Source organism: Sphaeramia orbicularis, chromosome 1, assembly GCF_902148855.1.
Source record: "Sphaeramia orbicularis chromosome 1, fSphaOr1.1, whole genome shotgun sequence".
In the NCBI taxonomy this organism is placed as follows: Eukaryota; Metazoa; Chordata; class Actinopteri; order Kurtiformes; family Apogonidae; genus Sphaeramia; species Sphaeramia orbicularis.
This window is the reverse complement of record NC_043957.1, coordinates 12,791,230-12,814,134: the sequence shown is the minus strand read 5'-3', so window position 1 is coordinate 12,814,134 and position 22,905 is coordinate 12,791,230. Positions and strand designations below refer to the sequence as shown.

Sequence of the window (22,905 nt, the reverse complement as noted above, 5' to 3'; positions counted from 1 at the left end):
GGAGAAACATGCTATTGTAGTAATTTGAAAGTCATTTACATTAAACTATTTTTAAGGATTGGATTGGGGATAAACAGGATGCACACACCACAAACATAATCTATCCTATCTCCAGGATGTTCAAATTGTTGACACAGTGTATCATTTAATTAACAGATTTTTAAATGACAAAATACTAAACATGTCTGTGATGTGAGAGAATGACACATGATAGCTCTGGCAACTTTTTTATAGCACGTAGTCCTCTAGAAACACACCAATTTCATGTCTGAAAAATATCCCATTTGAGCTTAATTTTGTCCCATTTTACCAGAATGCATTACATAATCACTCAAATCACATTTTTTGATTATAAGCCACACAATTAATCAAATGCAATATCCTATGAACATTTTTGGTGTTGGAATCTCACTGTTTTAGCAGCAGAACTTCAACATGGCACATGTTTTGTACTTTAAAAGTTCTGGGACATATATCCTATTTATCGCAAACAAATCACAATGTTTGCGTCATGTTAAGGATATTTGTAGAAACAATGCAATAACATGTTTGGTGACTGGCACCATGCCATTTTACTTGATGTTCTAAATTACGTGACTTCCCCCTACTAAAAACCCTTGTGAACTTGTGGGCTAAAGTCTCTCCACCTCAAATAAACCTAAAATGTAGGCTTGAATGTTGAAAAATTCTTGTGATCTTACTTTGTCCTTCTTCCAGTGTCACAGCCTCATGTGTAAACTCCACAGCTCCCTTCAACTGCTCTCCCACAGCAGCAGGTGGTGCCACCTTCTTCCCTTCTGCAAAAACAGAGTGGCAGGAAAGGCAGTGTTTGACTCCCTCTACTGGGATCTCTAATGCTGACTCTGGTGCAGTGGTTGACAGGCCTTCCATGCTGGATCCAGTGGAGGCTGCTGCCAGCTGAGTTTTGTCCCCAACCAGTGCAGCCTCCACTGTCTCCTGGGATGAAGCTTCTGCTGCTGCTGTTGCTGCCTCCTCCACTGAAGCCTCATCCCCTGGAGTATGTTCAGCAGTAATGGTGGTAATGTCATCCACCACAGGAAAGGCTTCCTCAGGGAAAGCGGTAACTACTGAGGCTTCCTCCTCAGAGGTGGTATCAGGAGCCACATCATCAACTTCTCCAACCTCCTCCACTGTGGGGGCAGATGGCTCCTCGATAATAGATATAGCCTCTTTCTCTTCCACAGAATAAGCAGATGTCTCCTCTGTATTCACCTCTTTAGTAGCTAGAGCTTCTGCATCTTCAGCCTCAGCCACTTCCTCCACAGGTTTCACCTCCTTATCCACTGCAACATCTGCTCCCTCACTAGCTTCTTTATTAACTATCTCTTCTTCTGTTGCTTCTAGGGCGTCTGGTTTCTGTAGCCCTGCCATGGTGGAATCCAAACCTTTTTTATCCCTCTCTGTTTGTCTTATCACTTCTACTAGGCTGTGGTCGCCAACAGAAGCTGCAGCAATCTCAACTGGGGAGCCAGCCAAGACCTTCACAGCAGAGAGCAGATCTGGCATGGGCTCTGGGAAAGAGGAAGTGGACAGCAAGAGACAGCTGCGAATGACATGAGGCAATTCCAGTTCCAATAATCATTAATGTTTTAGGAAAACAAAGGTGCATTAGTGCTGTAACATTCAGTGCAGTATAGTACAGAATCTTTTGAAACTTTTCAAAAGGCCAGTTCCTTAAACATGCTGTAAAAAGAATATATTCTAGTATATTTGATACAGTGCATTGTTGGTTGTACTTACTTTGACCAGGCATCTACTGTCATCAAAGGTTCAGGAAATACTCTATCCTCTAGAGTCTAGACTCGAGAGGATACTACCTACTACCTAGTTCATTCTCTCTGTGATGGTGGATTTGATACCATCACTTGAAAGTGACAACAGCATCAAACCAAAGGTCACAACTCCACATCTGAAAGCTTAAAATGTAATTGAAAAGGTTTTGCAAATCTAAGATTAAAATTAAATTTTTTAGTGACAGAAAAAAAATCTGAGTATTTTGCATTTGATTTTTTTCTTCTTCACAACTACTACAGTCTTTTTACAGTCCATACCACCTAAACCAAGACCAAGTTATGGCCAAGACCGGATTTCATCAAGACCAAGAAAAGACTAAGACTGAGACTATGTCAAAATTAAGACTAGACCAGATACACAGTGACAGCTCTATGGTAAGCAAGGCCTTCAAATTGGCCTAGTTATATGGTAGCATATGGCTAAGACAAATTGGTCCTTACAACAATGTCAAAATAACAATCATCTTGCTGGTCGCATTTTAGGCAGGACTGACATTGAATCTCAATTACTATGTAGATATCCCTGAAACATGCCTTTAGTTTTGTTTTTTGTGTTCTTCATCTTCCTGTTTCCTGTTTTATTTTGTCTAATATGTACCCTAGCTCCCTGAACATGTGGCTCTTTGTGTTCCCTGTCTCCTGTGCCAGTTTGTTCCTCAGACACAAGTGTTTTAGCCTTTTCCTCGTGCCTTTGTAAATTTGTGTTTGACCATTACCTTGTGTTTTGTTTTACTGTGCCCAGCTTGCCCATTTGGATTTGTTTGCTTCCTTTGACTCCCGTTCTGTGTATATCTGACATTGTACCTTTTACATTTAAGTTGCAATTTACTGTTACACCATTGTGGTCTTCAACAGTGATGTGATGTGATGTGGTTGATGATACTGAGACCTTCAAATAATAAACCTCACTACTGGACCAATAATAGTTTATTGGCAATATTAGAAATCTTGTAAATAGTAACTTGTGTGTAGATGTTGGGTACTTCAAAAAAGTTGACTCATTAGTTTTGAAAGGGGGAATCTTTACTTTGAAACTTTTTTTTGCAAGTTTCAATCTTGAAAAAAACAGTTTTAAGGGTTTCAATCAGTTTTGACTTATGGCATGGCTTCTACTCCTATGAAGCTCTAAGCATGGTCTTATAGTTATGGATTAACCTTGGCTGAACATTTATGTTTGTGATCTACATAAGTAATGGAGTAGTAAACTGTTAAGAGGTCAGCTAGGCCAGTGTATTTTTTTCCACCCCATCCTGTTCAGTCACTGTAACACCCTAAAACAAGCAATGTAATCTTGGATTAGTCTTACCATGTCTGGAAGACAGCTTTAAAATGTCACAAGTAAGCTTCTAGATAAACACTGAATTTAACAACTGATCGTCAAACCTACGTTCTTTTTCTTCATCTTACTGAGCAGGACCTGTCACATCCATCAGACTGGTTTTTATCAGGTTCTGAATGTCACCATGTTACCAGTCTCTGATGAAAAGTGTCATCATGCAGCTTTATCATTGGTCTTTGATTAGCATTTTATTTTATTATATTCTGTGATAGTTTGCTGATTTGTTCTAAGGAGATTTTTTCCTATGATGAGTTCTGCAATGGCAAGATGTTTAAATGAACTTAATCATGTAGAGGATCAATATCCTGGAATAAATACCACAAAAATCACCTCAACTTCACTTTGAGTGCAGCATCTATAACACTAAACCACAGACTACAAAGATTGCAGAGAATTTCAGAAAGATGCCTAAACTTCCAGAAATAAATTATCAACACATAAAAAAATCCAATTTGGAATAAAAACACAACATGGTTCTCTTTATTGAAACATTACAACTTCTTTGTCAGCCAGTGATGTTTTATTCTTCAGAACTTAACCATTGCATTCATCCAGACCACTTTAAATGACCCAATAGAGAAGTAAATAAGCGTATTAGTGTTATCTGTTTATTATAATCTTATAGTTAAGGAGATGAAAAATTGTTTGTTTTGCTCTACAGAAAGAGACGATATCCTTAAGATGAGAAACAATGCCACAAAGAGGGTTGCCATGTCAGAAATGTCTATATCACTTTTCTTGTACATGGCTGCTAAATGGTTAATTGTTCTAGAAAAGTGGTAATTACTGAGAGAAATTGGAAAAGGAATAAGTTTGTCTCTCTCTGAGAGCAAAGGTAAAACCGATATTAGAATAGATACTGAGCAAGAAAAAAGAGCTGAGGCAGAAAAAGATGTGATAAATGGTTAAACCTGAATGAAGCCTCATGTTCCCTTATGTTCAGGTAATTTGCATGATATTCCTAACATCTCAAAGGTTCATAGTAAATATTTGAAACGAAGCATTTTCTGAGCAGAATGAGACAAATGGATAAGATGTAGAACAAAATGACAGAACAACTTGAATGGGCTGCATCTATTCACTATGCTTCCTTTAAAAAAAGTAGGAGCAAATGCAGTCTTTGTTCAACTTTAAAGGGCACTTGAATATCAACTTAAAACATAAGTTACAGTGCTGAGCACAGATCTATCCATAACATCTTCAACTTCAACCCTCCTTCATTCATAATTTGCTCTGAGACTTCCAAAAACAGAATTGTGTACGTATGGTCAAACCAAGCAGGATCTATGAAGGTGTGAGTGTGTGTGTGTGTGTGTGTGTGTGTGTGTGTGTGTGTGTGTGTGTGTGTGTGGGGGGGGGGGGGGGGGGGGGGGCTGAAAACTGGACTGATGAACTGTTAACTGGTATGTTTTAACAAATATGCTGTTTGTCCGTGGTTCATGAGTCCATTTTTCTAGGGCCTCAGGTCAACCTTCAAGCCATTGCAGTTCTATGCAGCCACTTCTGCAGCAGAGGTGGCCCCAGCCTCAAGGACGCCAGGGCCAGTCTCTGCCTCAGTGGGAAGAGGGGGAGGGACTTCATCTACTGCTGCCGTACCAGTGCTCTCAGCTGCAGGGGCCTCTGGTGCTGTCTCCTCTAAGGCAGCTACTTCCATTGTGCCAGGGGAAGCAGCTTCAGGAACAGCTTCTGCTGTCACAGGTGCAGAGGGTTCTTCTACGGCCAAAGCCTCAGTAGGAGCCTCTGTAGGGGCTGACTCTGGGACCTCAGTGGCTGCCACTTTGGTCTCCACCTCGATAACAGGTTCAGCTGCTGTTTCTGCTACTGGTTCTGCTGGGGCAGTCACAACCTCAGCAACAACCTCTTCCACTGGGACTCGTTCACCTGCCAGAGCTGCCTCTGCCGGAGCTGCCTCTGCCGGAGCTGCCTCTGCCGGAGCTGCAGTTTGAAAATGCAAAGACTAAGAAATTATAACAGAAATAAAAGCATTGAGTTCTCTTGGCTTCTGCATTACAAAACCAAAATCATGCTTGAAAACCAGCAACAAAGCACTCGGTATTTTATGTTAGATATCAGTTGTGAGGTAAATCATATGCCATTGGCCACAGTAATGGAATTTAAGTACTGGTAATTTCTTTTACTCATCTACTGCAGGGGTCCCCAATGGGGGATCTCAACCCCTCAGGGGGTCACGAGATACCAGCAGGGGGTTGTAAGATGATTTTCAAATTCCTCTTGTTATGAACCCCAAGGTGATTACAACTGATTGACAACAGTATCATAGCACTTATAGATCAACAGTAAGAAGCTTGCTCTGTGAATCTTTAAGAGCAAGTGAAGTACTTTTGCCCTGCAAGTGCAAAGATTAAAATAGTAGGTCATACACAGTGCCTTCATTGTGACAAATAGGTAAGGCATTGCTCAGCCTTCAGGTTTATAATAATAAAAATAAAAATAAACATAAACATAAAAAGGCCAATAAACGTTGGAAAATAGACACATTAACCTAAATAAACATTAACACAACCCCGCCCTTGAACCCCTGCACATAAAACAGAACACAATGGGTAAAATGTCCAGTACCCACAATGCAATCCGGCAAATATGCCACAGTATCATTTACAGGTGAGACATAACTCATTACAATGCCACAGTAAACATTATTTCAGAGTGCAAGAGTAGATTTCTTTTGAACAGCTCATCAGCTCATCATCACTTATGTTACCTTGGAAACATAAGTATTGTGTTAAAATTAAAGTTTGCATATGACAGTAACAATGTTTAGTCATATGTTACGTGGAGAGTACTTTGATGTATTCTGTTTTTAAATTGTTATATATAAAATCATATCATGGTTGTCAGGCTGTTTTGTTCTTTTGTGTTTGAATTTTAGTGTGAGTCCTGTGCATAAGCTTTTGAATGTTTCAGTCACTTAAAGTGATAGTGGGGGTCGCCATTCTCTGGCACCGTTATTTTGGGGGTCGTGAGTTTAAATGTTTGGAAACCCCTGGTCGACTGTAGACATCATTGTAGTTTTAGACATTCGACTAATGTGTGTATACACACACATATATTATATATATATATATATATATATATATATATATATATATATATATATATAAACAACTTTTGAAAATTAATAAATTTGTTTCATTTATGAATTTAACCCTTTAATCTTTCATTTTCTTCCAAGATTATGATTTGAAGATCTTTGAAACTATTCACATTTTCCCATCAAAATATAAGTATTTTTCTTCTAAATGTAACACTTTATTCTCCAGGAATACATTATATTTACTTTTTTTTGTGTGTTTTCCAAATTTAAGAATGCTTTAAATTCAGAAATTTTACAATAGTAGAGTGTTTTTACAGTGTGATATTAGTACTTTTACAACAAGTAAAAATGTAATCAGTTTACAGATTAAAAACCAGGGATCTTGCTTCTTCTTTGATCATAACAAATTCATATGTTAAAACTGGGAATATCAGTATTAGGAGGACCTGAATGAACTTTCCTATGGGTGTTGGATATTATGTGTCATGTTGTTCTCTTACAGTATGCACTCAGACATTTGTTTTAAATGTCCCATTTCTAATAATGTCAGGTAATTTTTCATGGATGGGCTGGAAATGTAAAGCGGATTCCCATATCCTTCCATGTAGGTATTAAAGCATTTTACAGTTTAGTAATGAGGTCAAGTTTAAACCCAGAATCACCTTAACAAGAACTATAGGGTTAAAGGTCAAGAGATTAGCTCTTAGCAGTCTAAAAGGTGAAGCAGCTGCTGTCAACATCAGTAAAGAGAGGGATAATCCCTAAAATTATTTCCAAATTATATAATGCCATACAATTATCTAAACAAGAAAATACAGAATACATAAAGAATAAATGGGAAAAAGAAGTGAAGGAAAAGATTACCCAGGAGAGCTGGGAGAAAATATGCCAACTCAACCGGGTCAAACACATGGCGTGAGTTCTGCTGGAAAAACATTGCAAGATTTTTTGTCACACCCATTCAGAAGTGACATCAAGGCAACAGGGAAGCTTGTTGGAGACTTTGTGGAACTAATGGAGCCAATCACTTCCATATTTTTTGGGACTGTCCGGTAATAAGACCTTACTGGAAAGAGATTCACAAACATACAAAATGTATTTAATGTAAACATTCTGTTTAAATGTGGAACTATGTATTTGGGCAATCTACAGTTTGAGTCATGGAACTTTAAAGACAAAAAATTATTAGCTATACTGTTGGCAGCCAGTAAGAAATGTGTCACGAGGAAATGGTTAAAAGTAGAACCACCCACCATTGATGAATGGATTGGAATTGTCTATGAGATTTATGTTATGGAGAAGATATCCTTCTCCCTCAAAGTTGAAAAAGAAAAATTTTATATTATCTGGTCCAAATGGACTGAGTACGTAAAACCGACCAGATCTGATTTCATCTGATCGTATTTGTGATGTGTGCTTTATGTGACTATTTGCTGTTATGTGAAACTGAGATTGTGCGAGGTGGTGCGCTCCCCTGTTCTGTTCTGTTTTGATGTATAAATGTTTCACCAGAAATTAATGGTCCATAAAGAAAAATTCTAGAAGGGCAATATGGATATAAGCAATGAAACTTTCTGTACTCATCCTATTACATATATATAGATATATATGTATATTTTGTAATTTTTATTAATGATTAAGGCTGTAATTAATGTATGTAAAGGACATTTGCCTTTCAAATAAAAAGATAATTTAAAAAAAAAAAAAAAAAAAAAAAAAAGAGAGGGATAATCCCTAATCCTAAAATGTCTTCAGAGGGACAGAAATATAACTGCTGACCTAACAGAAGATGGTTGTACTGGATCTTTGATGTGTCTTGGATCATTGGTCATTGGTTCTATTTTCAGTTCAAATAATCGACCCAAAGAATGATACTAAGAAATGCATCATTAGAGATACATCATTTTGTCAGTATTTTGTGCATGATCCTTAAACATGCGGGTCTGTGGTGCAATGGATAGCTCATGTTCATCAAGTACTAGAGAAGTGATTCAAAAGCTGTTGGGTCAACTCGCACTTTTGGGATAGCAATGGCAAACTGTATACACATAAAAAAACACCTGTGTTTTTTCAAGTCTGATTTCCATTGAGGAATCAATAAAAATATAAAGAAAACACAAGATAAAGAAGTATAAAAAAAAACATGTTAACAGCGTACCTTTACATGTTCCCTGAGCTTTATGCCATTCTGATGATCCTGAAAAATGCTGACCAACTGGTATGTTTTGATAAATTATTTTGGTTTCAAATAATAATTGAGATGAACTGGTCACTGACCCCATGCAGCAGACACCAGTCTAAGATGACATTATTGGCCAGTGCTGGGTCACATCTCTAAGACAATGGTGGAGTGCAAAGCTTACGGCTGCACAAACAACAAGCGCAAACATGTTTTCCACTCAATCTGCTCACTGACTGCTGTTTGTTTATTTGTACTTCATTACTCAGAATCAACTTACGGTTACTACCATAGGTTCTGCCCACGCATGTAATTCACATAATAAAAAGGTCAAGTGTGGTACATTTATAATACTTTACTGAATTTGCGCCTCTCTTGCTTATAAGTAATACACCATGCACAATTAATGTCATAAGCATGACAAGTAAAGGTACGCTTTAAGCTTGAGTATAGTGACTTGTACTAGTACTGGGAGTGGGAGAATTTCAACACAAATAGACCAAAATAAAAGCTAAAAATAAAACAACAGTGAACTCCCCTAACATGACATATTTTGCTGTGACAGAAAAATTTAATGGAGGTCCAGATCCTGTGTCCAGAATATCTTGTATCTTATAGTAGTCTAACATGCATTTAGTCTTGTGAAAAGGAAGCTTCATCATCTCCCATAGTTGAACATTTCAACTAAATGTCAGTTCTAACAAAATTTTATTACACTTTAATGGAAATGATATATATTCAAATCTAAATGTTTACCACTTCCTTTCCAGTACTTTTTTTTTTTTTTTTTGCTTGATTACATAACCCAATCAGCTTACATTTGCAGCAACAGACTCTGCCAGTGCCATAGGGAACAAAGCTTTGAGCTCTATTTGGGACCAAAAAACAATACTTCTAGGCTGCATGTACACAGTCTCACTAGAGAGGGTGGCAGCTTTTCCCCATTACAGACTAGTTAGCTGCTCTGGGCACTGAGCCATGATCTCTCAGGTGCCAGGCAGGCTGAATAGACAAATAATTTGCAGACAGAAATCTAAACAGGCTGGAAAGATAAAGCTATTGAGGGTGACCATTCTACCATGATTGATATTTAGGTGGTGCAGCTCAGAAATGCATGAAGATCCACTGATATTATAATAGATAAGGAAACAACTTGCATTTCTGTCATTTGTGTGGTCGTTGCAAATAGTAAATGGCTGACATATTTTTATTTCCAACCCTATGAAGAGATTATTCTACAGAGAGTGCCATGGAGTGTATGATTGACTGACCCTTTTCTGAGGACACCATGTTGGCCACTCTGTCCTCATGGAGCACACTATCATCGCTCACTGTCTTGTAGGCCTGAAAGAAAGGAGCAGATAACCACTTAGTACATTCCAATGCAAAACTGATGATAACTGGATAAATTAGTAAATGCATGACCAAACACAAACTCGCTCTGACATTTTGCTAGACATGAACCAGCTGATATACACTTGTACTTTGCCTGGAGGGACAGTCAACATTGAACAGCCAGTTTAGATAATGGTTGTGCAGAGACTGAAGAGCCCAAAGCACTTTCTATGTTCCTTCAAGTGCATATGCTGAGGTAATGTCTGCTGCGCACTTGTCTATTGTAGCTCTGCAGTTTCCAACCATTTTAGTCTCATGCACTGTCAAAAAATTTGCAGTCAGGCTCTGTACTCCTTTATTGATACCACTACATTATATTTAAATGTATTATAAAATTAATGTTTAAGCACCGTCAATTATGTTCAACTGTTATAATATTTTTTCTTAACCAATAATATTTAGGTTATTTTGCACAGGGTTTTTATCATATTCCACCCTCCCAAACAAACAGAATAGAACTAATTTTACATTTTTCTCTTACTTTTAACCTACATAATACATTTGCTTTACGTAACTAACTGTGTAAAAGCTAGCTACTTAAGTTAGCCTTTTTAACCATTTCTGTTCTTTGCCTACCTATTTGAAAGGCTTGATTATAAGATTTAACAACCTGTTTCATCTATTTTATGGTTAAGCTAACTATTTTGATATTTACTTTACTGTACTAAAGATGATTATTGAAATTCTGGATATTTATTGTTTGCTTATTCTTTTAAAAGTCCATCAGTTTGACTCATTTTAGTTTATATGTATTACTTTTATCTACTGTTATGAAACAGTTTATATATTACAGTTAATGAATACTATTTAATAGTTAGGATAACTATTTTATTGCTGTAATCTTCATCTATAGATGTTTTTATACATGCCAGTCTATTAATGTTAGTTTGCTCTTTGGAAAGACCACTGACTTAGCTAATTTTAGTGATTATCTATCATATTTAACTACCTATATGAAGGATTTGTACAGGACATTTAGCCAACTATTGCAACGATTTAACACTTAGGGTAAAATAAATACTTGTAGTGATTTCATTATCCATGTTAGCTTACTCTTTCAAAATACCATTAATTTCAATAATTTTAGCATTTGTACATTACCTCTAGCTACCTCGATAATCACACTCAAACATACTTACATCCAGTTAACCATTTTAACTTTAATGTTTGTTTGCTAGGTGAACTGGTTTTTATGTAATCTCAACTGCAACATGTGGTGCTGACGGTCAGCTTACTGTATATTAAAAAATATCAGTATGACATCAGTTTATCAACCTAATTGCTAGTTTTTCCTCTATAACAAAAGTATGTAAATCCAGATGAGGCATGTTATCTAATTCCATTTTCAACTACCCTCTAGCATCTACAGAAGTACCCTGGAGGGTACACAACTTTGCTGCACACCTGTATATTAAAATGACACAAGAGTATAAAATAAAGCATAATCATAAGTACTCAGTGTGACATTTTATATCATCTACCTTTTTCAAAATATTTGACAGGAAATATATTGTTTTCTCTACTTACGTAAACCAATGCAGCAGTGAAGCCTCCTCCACACAGGACAAAGTACATCATATTGTTGGAGCCACCAGGAACTCCAAATGCCATGTGTCGCACTGGAGCTGCAGAAAGACACAGGAGAAACAGATTAGTGTTAAAATCACAGTATGTAAAATAATGGACCTATCATGCATCCAAAATCTTTCTAGCTATGTCTATAATACATGAAAAAATAAAACGGCATAAAATTACACTAAAATACTACGGAAGAGGATTAGGACCACTGAAATAAAAAAAGGTAATTTTTTTTATTATTACACTGAACAAAAATATAAATGCCCCACTTTTGTTTTTGCTCCCATTTTTCATGAGCTGAACTCAAAGATCTAAAACTTTTTCTATGTACACAAAAGGCCTATTTCTCTCAGATATTGCTCATAAATTTGTCTAAATCTGTGTTAGTGAGCACTTCTCCTTTGTCCTTTGCTGAGGTAATCCATCCACCTCACAGGTGTGGCATATCAAGATGCTGATTAGACAGCATGATTATTGCACAGGTGTGACTTAATGGCCACTCTAAAATGTGCATTTTTACTGTATTGGGTGGTCCAGGGGGGGTCAGAAAACCAGTCAGTATTTGGTGTGACACTTCCTCGCACAGTCTTCTTCATGAATTCTGTGAAACAACTTTGGAGATGGCTTATGGTAGAGAAATGAACATTCAATTCACAGGCAAAAGCTCTGGTGGAGATTCCTGAAGTCAGCATGCCAATTGCATATTCCCTCAAAACTTGTGACATCTGTGGTATTGTGCTGTGTGATAAAACTGCACATTTTGGAGTGGCCTTTTATTGTGGCCAGCCTAAGGCACACCTGTGCAAAAATCATGCTGTCTAATCAGCATCTTGATATGCCACACCTGTGAGGTGGATGGATTATCTCAGCAAAGAAGAAGTGTTCACTAACACAAATTTAGACAGATTTGTGAACAATATTTGAGAGAAATAAACCTCGTGCGTACACATTAAAAATTTTTAGATCTTTGAGTTAGGCTCATGAAAAATGGGAGCAAAAACAAAAGTGGGGCATTTATATTTTTGTTCAGTGTATTATTATTGTTATGCGAAAAAAGTCAGAATTCTGAGATTAAAGTCAGAATTGTGACTTTTTTCTGAGAATTCTGACTTTAATCTCAGAATTCTGACTTTTTTCTCAGAACTCTTAATTTTTTTTTCTTATATTCAGGGAGAGTGTCACTTTCGCTTTATGACATGGAGGAGGAGCGCAGCAGACAGACATAATGACGGATTTAAGTGACTTTTTATGCATCTGGGGGGTTCTGGAAGAAGCCATTTTCACTATTAGCTAGATGAGCAGATGGGAGTTTTGCTTGTTGTTTTGCTTGTTGTAGAAGCAGGAGAAGTAAGCGCTAAGCGGCTAACGGTTCTTGCTAGGATCGTCATCTTTAGGCCCTTTTCCAAGAACTTTTGCAGGAACTTTGAGCATTACCCTGAACTTTGAAAAACCCCAGTGTGTTTGCACCAAAAATTATCCAGCTAAATAACTTTCCCTCGGCCCCAAACTTTCCCCAAAGAAGTTCCTGGTAGGGAGGTAGTAGTTTTCAGGTTACCAGGAATTCTTAGGGCTGGGGCTGTGTGCTGGAGAACGCTGATTGGTATACTGCACTCGCAGCGTTTCCGCATTCCGTTCACCCTCCACAATCTAATTCATTCTTTATTTCATTTTCACAAGCTTTGTATTTTGACAATTCAGAAAATGGACCAAAAGAGAAGCTACGACAAGTTGATGGACAACGAGATCCAGGCTCTTCTGAGTGTTTTTGCAGAGGAGGAAATTCAGACGGACTTTGAATTGCTGACATGAAACGATCGAGGTTCGAGTAAAAGCTGTCGGAGCTTGTGTGTGTGTGTGTGTAAGACACATGCCTAAAGAAATACGAGAAAAGCGGAAGAAACTTTTGCAGGATTAAAAGAAACTGAAGGACCACAATGGTCACAGTGGATCCAACTGCTGAACAAACCAATGGTATGTATATCACAGAAATATTCAAAGTTTAGTTCATTCCATGCTGTGACAGCAGTCAGAGGCACCAGCACCTGCTTTAGTTTGGTTCTACTATTTTGCTATAGATGTGGTGACTAAAATGTTTGTGAGCAATTACACCAAGAACCATGGCTGAACATATCTGCGGAGATGCACAATGTGAATATCAGTAAATTTGAAGTAAATTCAAAGCCATTTAACTGAGAGATTTTTTTATTGTTAAATTTTGTTGTTATTGTCACTTCAATTTTCTTAGCAATGGAAGTGTCGATAAGGTTAAAGGTCCCTTCAGATCTGCAAACTTAAGCCATCAGTGTCCAGGTCACAGGTTGTCAAACCGGCCTCCACAGCAGGCAAGAGTTGTCCCAGGTTCTCCCTGCAAATGTATATTAAAATTTCATTCAATATATTAAAATAGTATAATGAGTGCAGTGAAATATATCATGGGTAAAATATAAACCTTTCTAGTCTTTGTGGTTTTTAATGAAAAATTAACATATTTGCAATATGTATAAATACAGAAAAGAACCTGCAATTTTCAGCCTTCACAATGACATTTTTTTTCTTAAAAAGCTACTATATATAAGCTACATTACTACTTCAATTACATTTAACAAAGACACATAAATACAGTGATTCTGTGGGTAAAATGTGGGCTATCAAATTTATTTAACTGTATCAAATGCCCTGAGACCTACCTCTACTTGTTGCTAGCTAATGCTAATGCATACAGAGCTGTGCTTAAGCTAACTGTATCAGCGTTAGTAAGCATACTACTGAGTAAAGAAAATGGATACACACATGAAAATCTACAATAGTTTTTCCTGTTTACTGAGCACTTCCACACGATTTTATTCCACACTATTATTCCACTGGAAAACAAACTTACCTTGCCGCGATGAAGAACACAGGGCCTTTGATCCACATTGATGATGATCCTAGCAAGAACCGTTAGCCACTTGGCGCTTACTTCTCCTGCCTCTACAACACGCAAAACAAGTAAAACTCCCATCTGCTCATCTAATAGTGAAAATGGCTTCCGCCACAACATAAAAAGTGCATAAAAAGTCACCTAAATCCATCATTATGTCAGCCTGCTGCACCCCTGCATGTCATAAAGCGAAAGTGACACTCTCCCTGAATGTAAGGAAAAAAATTAAGAGTTCAGAGGAAAAAAAAAAAAAAGAGTCAGAATTCTGACTTTTTTTCATCAGAATTCTGACTTTTTTCTCAGAATAATAGTAATAGTAATAAAAATTGGACCTTTTTTTCCAGTGGCTTCTGTAAAAACAGTCATTTAATAATAATAACAATGGATTAGATTTTATATAGCACTTTTCTAGACACCCAAAGCGCTTTACCTTATTGAACCATTATTCATTCGCTCTCACATTCTCCCTCTGGTGGTGGTAAACTACATATCATCAACTACATACCGCAGTTGCCCTGAGGCAGACTGACAGAAGCGTGGCTGCCAATTCACGCCTACGGCCCCTCCGACCACCACCGAACATTCATACACTAGTGTGAGTGGCACTGGAGGCAAGGAGGGTGAAGTGTCTTGCCCAAGGACACAACGGACTGACTAGGATAGAGCAGGATTTGAACCGCCAACCCTTCGGTTATTGGACGACCCGCTCTACCACCAGAGCCATGACTGCCCCCTCAAAAGAAAACAAAAAAGTACTCATACAAAATAAACTTCACCAAAAAGCTTCAAAGCTATAACAGACTCATCTTCATTATAAAGCTGGAGTGTGGAAAAGAATGACATATTCTAATATAATTCTTTTTCCTTCATTAACTGTCTCATCACAAATACGTGAGAACACAAAGGCCGATGCATTCTGACAGCATTAACATGTCTCCATCCCTTAATCTGGTTACACAATACAGCCCTGCTCATTTGTAGCAGAAGATATGGAAAGAGGTAGCAGCAGCCAAGCCAAACACTAAACTGTCCCTCAAATTAAATCCACCCGAACACACAAACAAGGAAAAACTTCCTGTTTCAATCTCAGATTTGTATCAATAGCAAACAACTTTTAAAATCATCTGTGGTCGTCTTGGATTCATAAAATACTATTAGCTGGGTACAGGTCAGGTTCAGAAACAGGGTTTGTAAAAAGGTCATTGTTGTGGACTGGTGAGTGTGGCTGCCAGCAGCTTTTGCTCTGTGTGAAAAGATTTGCTGGTGTTTAGAGGATTGCCAGTGATGCATGCAGAGGCGGCCATGAATAAAACCACCCTTCATCCCAAACACTGCCTCTTTTAGACCTCACACACCAGGAGATCATCTACATGAATGCATACATGTACTCATGCACACAACAAAGACTGTGCATATGCACCATGAATGTTTACCATGAATAATGGCCTCTGGTTGCAAATGCATGGTATAAGCAAGCTGATACCATGTACCTGTACTTCTCTACACAGTCCTTCATCTCTCTGGTGTGTATTCACAGAAATTAAAAGTCACTCTGTACTATTTTTGCTCTGTGTGTCTGTTTGCTGCTTGCCGTATTGGTCAATTCGTATGTCTGTTTGTATGTACTCTAGTTGTCACATTTCATGCATTACTAATATCAAACCATGACCAAATGATTTGCCATTGTCTCTAGTCGACTTGATTAGTTTTTGGCAGTAGTAGGCCAAAGTACAGGTGAGATATTGGTCAAAGTTGGGGTCAAGTGACTAATTTGCATATTCAGAAAATGGCTTCTATCTTGAAAACTAAGATGGATATTGACTAAGTTTGTATTATTGACTTATAGGAAGTTAGATATGATCTTTCATTTGGCACCAATTTTGTTGACCTTGGATGAGCTAGAAAGGTCAAATGCAAGGTCATGATTATCAAGATACTCAATTTTCACGCCTAACTCTCAGTTTTGCTGATAGACAAAAATGGCTGTTATGTTATAAAGTATGACAAAGTAGGAGATGACGTATATTTTTGGTTTTCCATATCATTTCCCGTTTCAGAGTTATGGCAGAAAATATCGCTATTTTTGGCACTTTTTTGCAATTTCCATTCATTTATAACTTCAGAACTGTTTAAGATAGAAGAATATGACTTCTACCACAATGTTCAGCTTGGAAAAGTAGGAAATTGTGTTCCTTTAGATTTCCTCTATCACTTCTGGTTTCTGAGTTACAATGGTTGAAAGTTTGCATGTCACTTGTGTGACATTCACAAAATAGCTTATATCTGTGAAATGATGGCAGATATCGACTCACATAGTATCAACTAATCAGACGTCACATATGGCTTTTCATTTGGTACCAATTTTGTTGACATTCGATGACCTTGAAAGGTCAAACTAAAGGTCATGATTTTCAAAATATCCAATTTTTGACCATAACTCTCAATTTTGCAAATAGAGAAAAACGACTAGTATCAGGTGATAAAGCGTGAAAAAGGCCTCCAGCAAATGCAATGTCTGTGGCAGTTTCATTTTTTATTGGTAGTGTTATTAAAAATGACACAAAAAACTTATATAACAGTATTTTTACGATTTGAATGGGTTCATGAACAGTGTTGAGGAGACTTAAACTGCATGTAGTTGAACTACGTAGTTAAACTACATTTTACTGTAACTTGATGGTAGTTAAACTACATTCATATTTTGTGCAGCATCAAGTAATTCAAGCATTTTTTGGATAATTTTTTATAGTTTAAGTACTCAATTTGCAAACTACAATTTTGGGCAAGAACATAAAATTAAAGTTTTTCTAAAATGTATTTATTTTAATATAAATTGCATTTCACCGTTGAACGCAAGACTTGAATTGCTTTGAAGGCATGGTCATGTCATAACATGACAGCCAACGCTGCCTCTGATTGGCTTGCCCTGGCAGCACTCGAATGCTTTGCAGATGTGTGATCATTATTAATGTTGCGTGGTCATCACCACCATGGACAACCCTCCCGCCAGCCCCACCCCCGATAGCGATGTGCCACCCCAACCATATTTTGTTTCATACACATCACATGTACATTCTCAATTTAACACTGAAAATAAAAAGTAGTTGCTAAAACTACTTTGTCTGGGTTTTACAAACTACATTTCTCCAGGGGTAGAAAAGTAGTTTGTTTGAACTACTGCCATGCTGAACTACTTGTAGTTTTACAACCTTGGGGAAGCAAAGTAGCTTCCTAAACACTGTTCACGACTGGGTCCTTATATCACACATGCACAGTATTTCATCAGATAAGGTTTTCTTGTCCCCACAAAATGATACAATAGATAAGGTAATCAGTATTTAGGTATTGTATAGACCTACTATTGCAAAATATTTGTATCTGAGTGCAAAGCCTTCTGGTGGTTCTATTTTATTCAAAAGCATGACCTTTTGATCCTTACCCTGTTCTAAACCTAACCAAAGCGATTATGACTGAAAAGTGAAGGAAAAATAAACAGGAACTTCTGTTACATGTGGTAAACAAACCCCAACATCCTGAATGGAAGTCCAGCAGCATTCTTCCATACTCATTTACATTTAGATTTATGCATTTAGCAGATGTTTTTTTTTCTAAAACGAGTTACAAGGGGAAGATGAACAATTAAGTTCGCTCTCTCTTTCTCTGTCTACTTTATTTGTAAAGCACTTTTAAACAACCATACTGGATCAAAGTGCTGTACAGAGGAATACATAAAAACCAAAATAAAAGAATAAAATACAAGAATACATTAAGGATATACAACAGCTGTACAATTTAAAAACAGTGCTGTCCAGAAGAATAAAAAAAAAAGCAAAATGAAGGAATAAAATACACAAATACATAAAAAACATAAAAAAGCTGTACAATTAAAAACAATAAAAATAAAAACAATCAACCAATATCAAATACTAAAGAAAACAATAGAATAAAAATAATAATAATACGTTCAAACATGGAATGTTTGAAAGTGCTAGGACAGGAGGTGCTCTCTGAGGAACTGGGTCTCCAAGAGCTTCTTGAAGACAGGCAGGGACACCCCTCTTCTGGTAGTGCTCGGTGGGTCATTCCATCAGCATGGAACAACCCATGAAAAGAGCCTGGATTGTCTTTTGCAAGGTGTTGGGACCAGCAAACGACATTCCCTTGACATACTCATACCCAACTCCCATAGCAAAGCTGAGTCAGACTTATATTGGGTATAATATTAAATCGGTTACAATAAGATTTAAGGGAATGAAAACAGAATGGCTTTTTGACTGAAACTTGAACCATTAGTTAATGTACAAAGTCCCTCATGTAAACATATTAGGAAGCTGTACCTCATGCTGAATGAAAGATATTAAGTGGGGGGGGCAGGACAAAGTAATCTCTCCTCAGGATGAAATAAACTTCATCTTGAACAACATAAAATAACATTAAATTCAGAAAAATATTCACAAAATCTGCAAATGTACATGGTACAATACTTACCATACCACTGTAACTCCTACTTTCGTCATCCCATTTTAGTTTAATGATAGTTATATGTTTGTGGGTTTCTGACTAAGCCTCGTCTACTTCAACCAGTAAGAAAAAAAGCATAGATAAAAAAGAAAATACAGGGCTCTCTGACATAAGTAAAATTATTAAAACTTTAGCAAAAAAGACTTGTTTGTTCATGAAGGATTCTGTCACTAATAATAAGAAATTGTTTGAGGAAATGGATTGTTATTTTCTATTGCTCTTCCACTACTTGCACAAGTCCTTGGTTGATAAATAAGCCTTTAAAGCTATTCAGAGAAAGCCAAAACAGAGAGCACTGTCGCAACAGTAACCCGTCTCTCCTCTAATACCAATGACACAGCAGCACACAGGGACAAGGCCAAGTACAGGTTATTTATACAGGTAATCAGTTAATCCCTGCTGCCAAAGCCAAGCCTGTAAAAATGGACACGTGTGTCAGGCAAAAACTTGCAAGATGGCTGCTGCTGTACTACATGCACATGTATCTGTACACATATATGAGGAGGGGAACAGGTGCTTGCCTGGTCCTGTCTGTCAGGTGTCAAGTGTTAACTAAGATGGCAGAATGGGGGAAGAGAATACGCAGGTGTGAAGTCAGAATAGGGCTGCAATGTACTCTATGTGAGAACATGGTACTGACACCATAAAGACAGGAGTGACAAGACATATGTTATGGGTTGTTCCAGTTATAAAGTTAAATATTCTGGCCTAGTAGTTATTGAAAAAAAAAATGACATGATTGTAGGATCATCTCAAAATACTGAGGTGGTCAAACTTAAGGACTAAAAAGATCATGATATTTAAAATACATAGGACAGTCAGGAGAGAAGCATTCAACCTTGCTGCAATTACTCAATTAAATTCTATCGGAATGTCCATCTTACCAATATATTGAAATATACAGTGTGTACTTAAGTCATTGGTGAGAGGCAAAACATAATAAAAAAAATTCCATCTGGACACAGAAGAATTACTTAAACTGAAAGTTAAATATAAGTTACAAAAAATTTCCAAGACAAGATAATTGCAATTTGTTGACAAGACTGCAGAATATAATTTCATTTTTTGAGAAATTACTCAGTGAACAGTATCTGTTGTCAAACATTGTTCATGTTACCAACACCAAAAGGTCCAACACATCAACACACTTCACCTCATACTTTGACTGAAACAAGTATGGTTCTAGTCATATTGATGCTGTAGAGACATTTTACATGGCTCTGAGGAGACTGTGGATAGACGTAAAATCATATATTTTGTCAGTGTTACTGTCTCTCCATTGACTGACATTCATATTTTTCTGAAAAAGAGTCCCATGATGGTTCACAGGATGGCAGAAGATATAACCTCTCTACATTATCAGGTATGTTTTATGTTTTTTTTTTTCCTTTTAACATCCTCTATAAAATTGGGCAATATGGGGGAATTGTAGCGTGGTAAGCAAAACAACATTTAAAACACAGTTTTTCCTTAGACAGCATTAGCAAGGAGGAAGATGAGTTCAAAGACACACTGTGAAAAACATGATTAGTTTCACCTGTTTCAAATCATGATTTAAAATAGTTTTGCTGAATCTGTGAGTTGAATGTGTTTTGAATGACTTTTTTCATGCTTTATATTTCTTATGGAAGTTGGTCAACATGCACTAAAGACATGATAACATTGAATGCACACATAAAATTTAAAAATTGTGTCTAGTGTTTTAGTATTTTAATGTCTATTATCTCTGTTTAACTAATGACTACATTTTAGTGAAAAATATCTATCAGTACATCACAAATGACCCAAAGACCACTGTAGAAAACAGCTGGTGTTTGAGGTTATACTATATACACTGTTTTTGTAGTACTGGTATGTATGCATTTTTTTTTTTTTTTTTTTTTTTTTACAGGACAGTAAAGCTGCACAGGCGGCTTTGTGGCCTGGGGCTGAATTCCATGTGCCAAGAGAGCAGAATAAAGGATGATTAAGACCAGGATGCATGAAAAACAGACAATCCCTCTCCTCTTACAATATGCAAACTCAGTACTTAAACGGTCTGTGTGCATCAAACAGATGCAGCAGCAGATGATGATGATACTTTCACCCATTGTATGATCTGCAGACACTTTTCATTGTTTTTTTTTTTCTCACAGATGAATAGAACTACTGGTGACTAATCCTTGTTATGAAACGCACTTAACGCTAACACAAAGTAATAGCCCAAAAGTCGCAAAAATGAATTTTATTGTCTTTGTTTCAGAAGCAGAGAACTTAATGTGCAGAACTGGATGTTCCCAAACCAGGACACGCCTCCTCCTCCTCCTCCTGTCAGACTCCGCCGCCCTGCACCCTGCTCTATTTAGCTATTTCAACCATTCTACTGTTTTACTACTAAGGATATACGTCCACTTTTTATCTCTGCTGCTGCAGCTTTGGAATATTTAATAAAAATCTGAGAAGTGAGGGAACCTCTGTCGCACAAAGAAAGTTTTTAAATTATAAAAAAAAAAAAAAAAACTCTTTCTCTGAAATAATAAGTTATCCAGTAAATCAATCCCATAAATCAATTATCAAATAATTCGACATAGACGCTGCAATATTTCCAAGTCCAGAAGTATAAAAGCACTAATAGGTTAGTGATTTTACTGATCCTAGACCTGACTCACGGTTCGTTGATGTGGGTTTGAGAGCCCTCCGTGCCAGCGGCCCGATTCTCTGCAAAGCACGTCTGCAGAACATCTTGCCCGAGTTTCCAGCGGCAGATAGAAACGAGGAGTGTCTGTCGGTGCGTTCCCACCGCCTCTCGGTAGTAAATGGATGAAGAGCACTGTTCCACTGCTTTTAAACGCTGGTAAAGTCGAGAACACCCTTGGGCAAAAAAAAGATACAGTTCAACAGCGGCCCCTAGCGATAGCTCCAAATAACAGCCATTATTGAATCCACTGTCATTGCACAATTACCTAAGTTTAACCTCCTGAGACCCAGGAAAGTAAAAGTTTTGGCTTTCTTTTTTTTTTTTTGCATTAAATTGCCTTGATTGGAAACAGCATTATCCAGCAGTTTTCAACATATATTTCATTTATTTTTTTCTTAATGGAAAGTCTTGCAGTGGACATCTTTCCTTCTTAAGTAAAGCTGTGAAACTTTTGTCCTCAACAGAGGACAAAAATGCATTGCTGGTGCTCAGGAGATTTTAAAGGTTCCCCAGATGATTGGAAAAATGAAGAAGGTGCATATGCTGCTGACTGGAGTCCACCTGCGGTAAGTTCAATTGATTGGACTTGGATTTGGAAAGGCACACACCTGTCTATAAGGTCCCACAGCTGACAATGCATGTCAGAGCAGAAATCAAGCCATGAAGTCAAAGGAATTGTCTGTAGACCTCCGAGACAGGATTGTATCTAGGCACAAATCTGGGGAAGGGTACTGAAAAATTTCTGCAAAATTGAAGGTCCTGAGGAGCACAGTGGCCTCTTTCATTCAGACATGGAAGAAGTTTGGAACCACCAGGTCCAGTGGCAGCACCAGGATTTTAAAAGTGGGGGGGCAAATGGGGGGCAAAGAAAATGTTGGGGGGGTGGACAAAAAAAATTTCGCGCACAGCGCGAAATTAACACTTTGCATTTTAGCAGCTGCTATATATATATATATATATATATATATATATATATATATATATATATATTTATATATGCACACACACACATATATATATAAATGTATATCCTAACCGTTACACTTTATGTAGAGGGCAATTTTAGGTAAACTCAGGTAATACTTAATGTATTCAAGGTATTTGTTAAAAACTACAACATGAACAACTCAGACTTTCTGTTATGATTATTTAATAGGTACAATCTACTTTCACATATTTCTCTAAACTCATCAGAAAAACAGGCAGCAAACAAACAGCAATGCCAATGAATACAAGTTAATAAATGTTGAAAAAAAAACCAAAAAACTAATAGCCTAACCAACTAATCAAACAAAACGTTTGTATAAATGGCTTCCACTACATGCACATGCATATAATCACTGACAACATCTGTAGGCTTAGGTACACTTTCATACCGACCGCTATAATCTTCTAACAGAAATTTAAATTGAGTGATAAAACAGACC

General features: G+C 37.2%; 1 protein-coding gene across 8 annotated transcripts in view; it reads right to left on the bottom strand.

Annotated features, from left to right (window-relative positions):
• mgarpb (mitochondria localized glutamic acid rich protein b) overlaps positions 1-21,659 on the bottom strand; it is a 29,989-nt gene extending 8,330 nt beyond the window's left edge. For 3 of the 8 annotated variants that reach the window (XM_030148023.1, XM_030148085.1, XM_030148421.1), the window contains exons 1-5: positions 21,441-21,608; positions 11,310-11,407; positions 9,659-9,731; positions 4,750-5,088; positions 702-1,532 (exon numbers count right to left, since the gene is read on the bottom strand). In XM_030148023.1, coding sequence (XP_030003883.1) covers positions 702-1,532; positions 4,750-5,088; positions 9,659-9,731; positions 11,310-11,407; positions 21,441-21,522 — 1,423 coding nt within the window. In that variant the 5' untranslated portion in view covers positions 21,523-21,608. Of the gene's footprint in view, positions 1-212; positions 217-701; positions 1,533-4,749; positions 5,089-9,658; positions 9,732-11,309; positions 11,408-21,440 lie in introns of all 8 variants that reach the window. The other 5 variants (XM_030148246.1, XM_030148286.1, XM_030148497.1 and 2 more) reach the window with 4 other exon arrangements.
• Between the last annotated feature and the right edge of the window lie 1,246 nt (positions 21,660-22,905).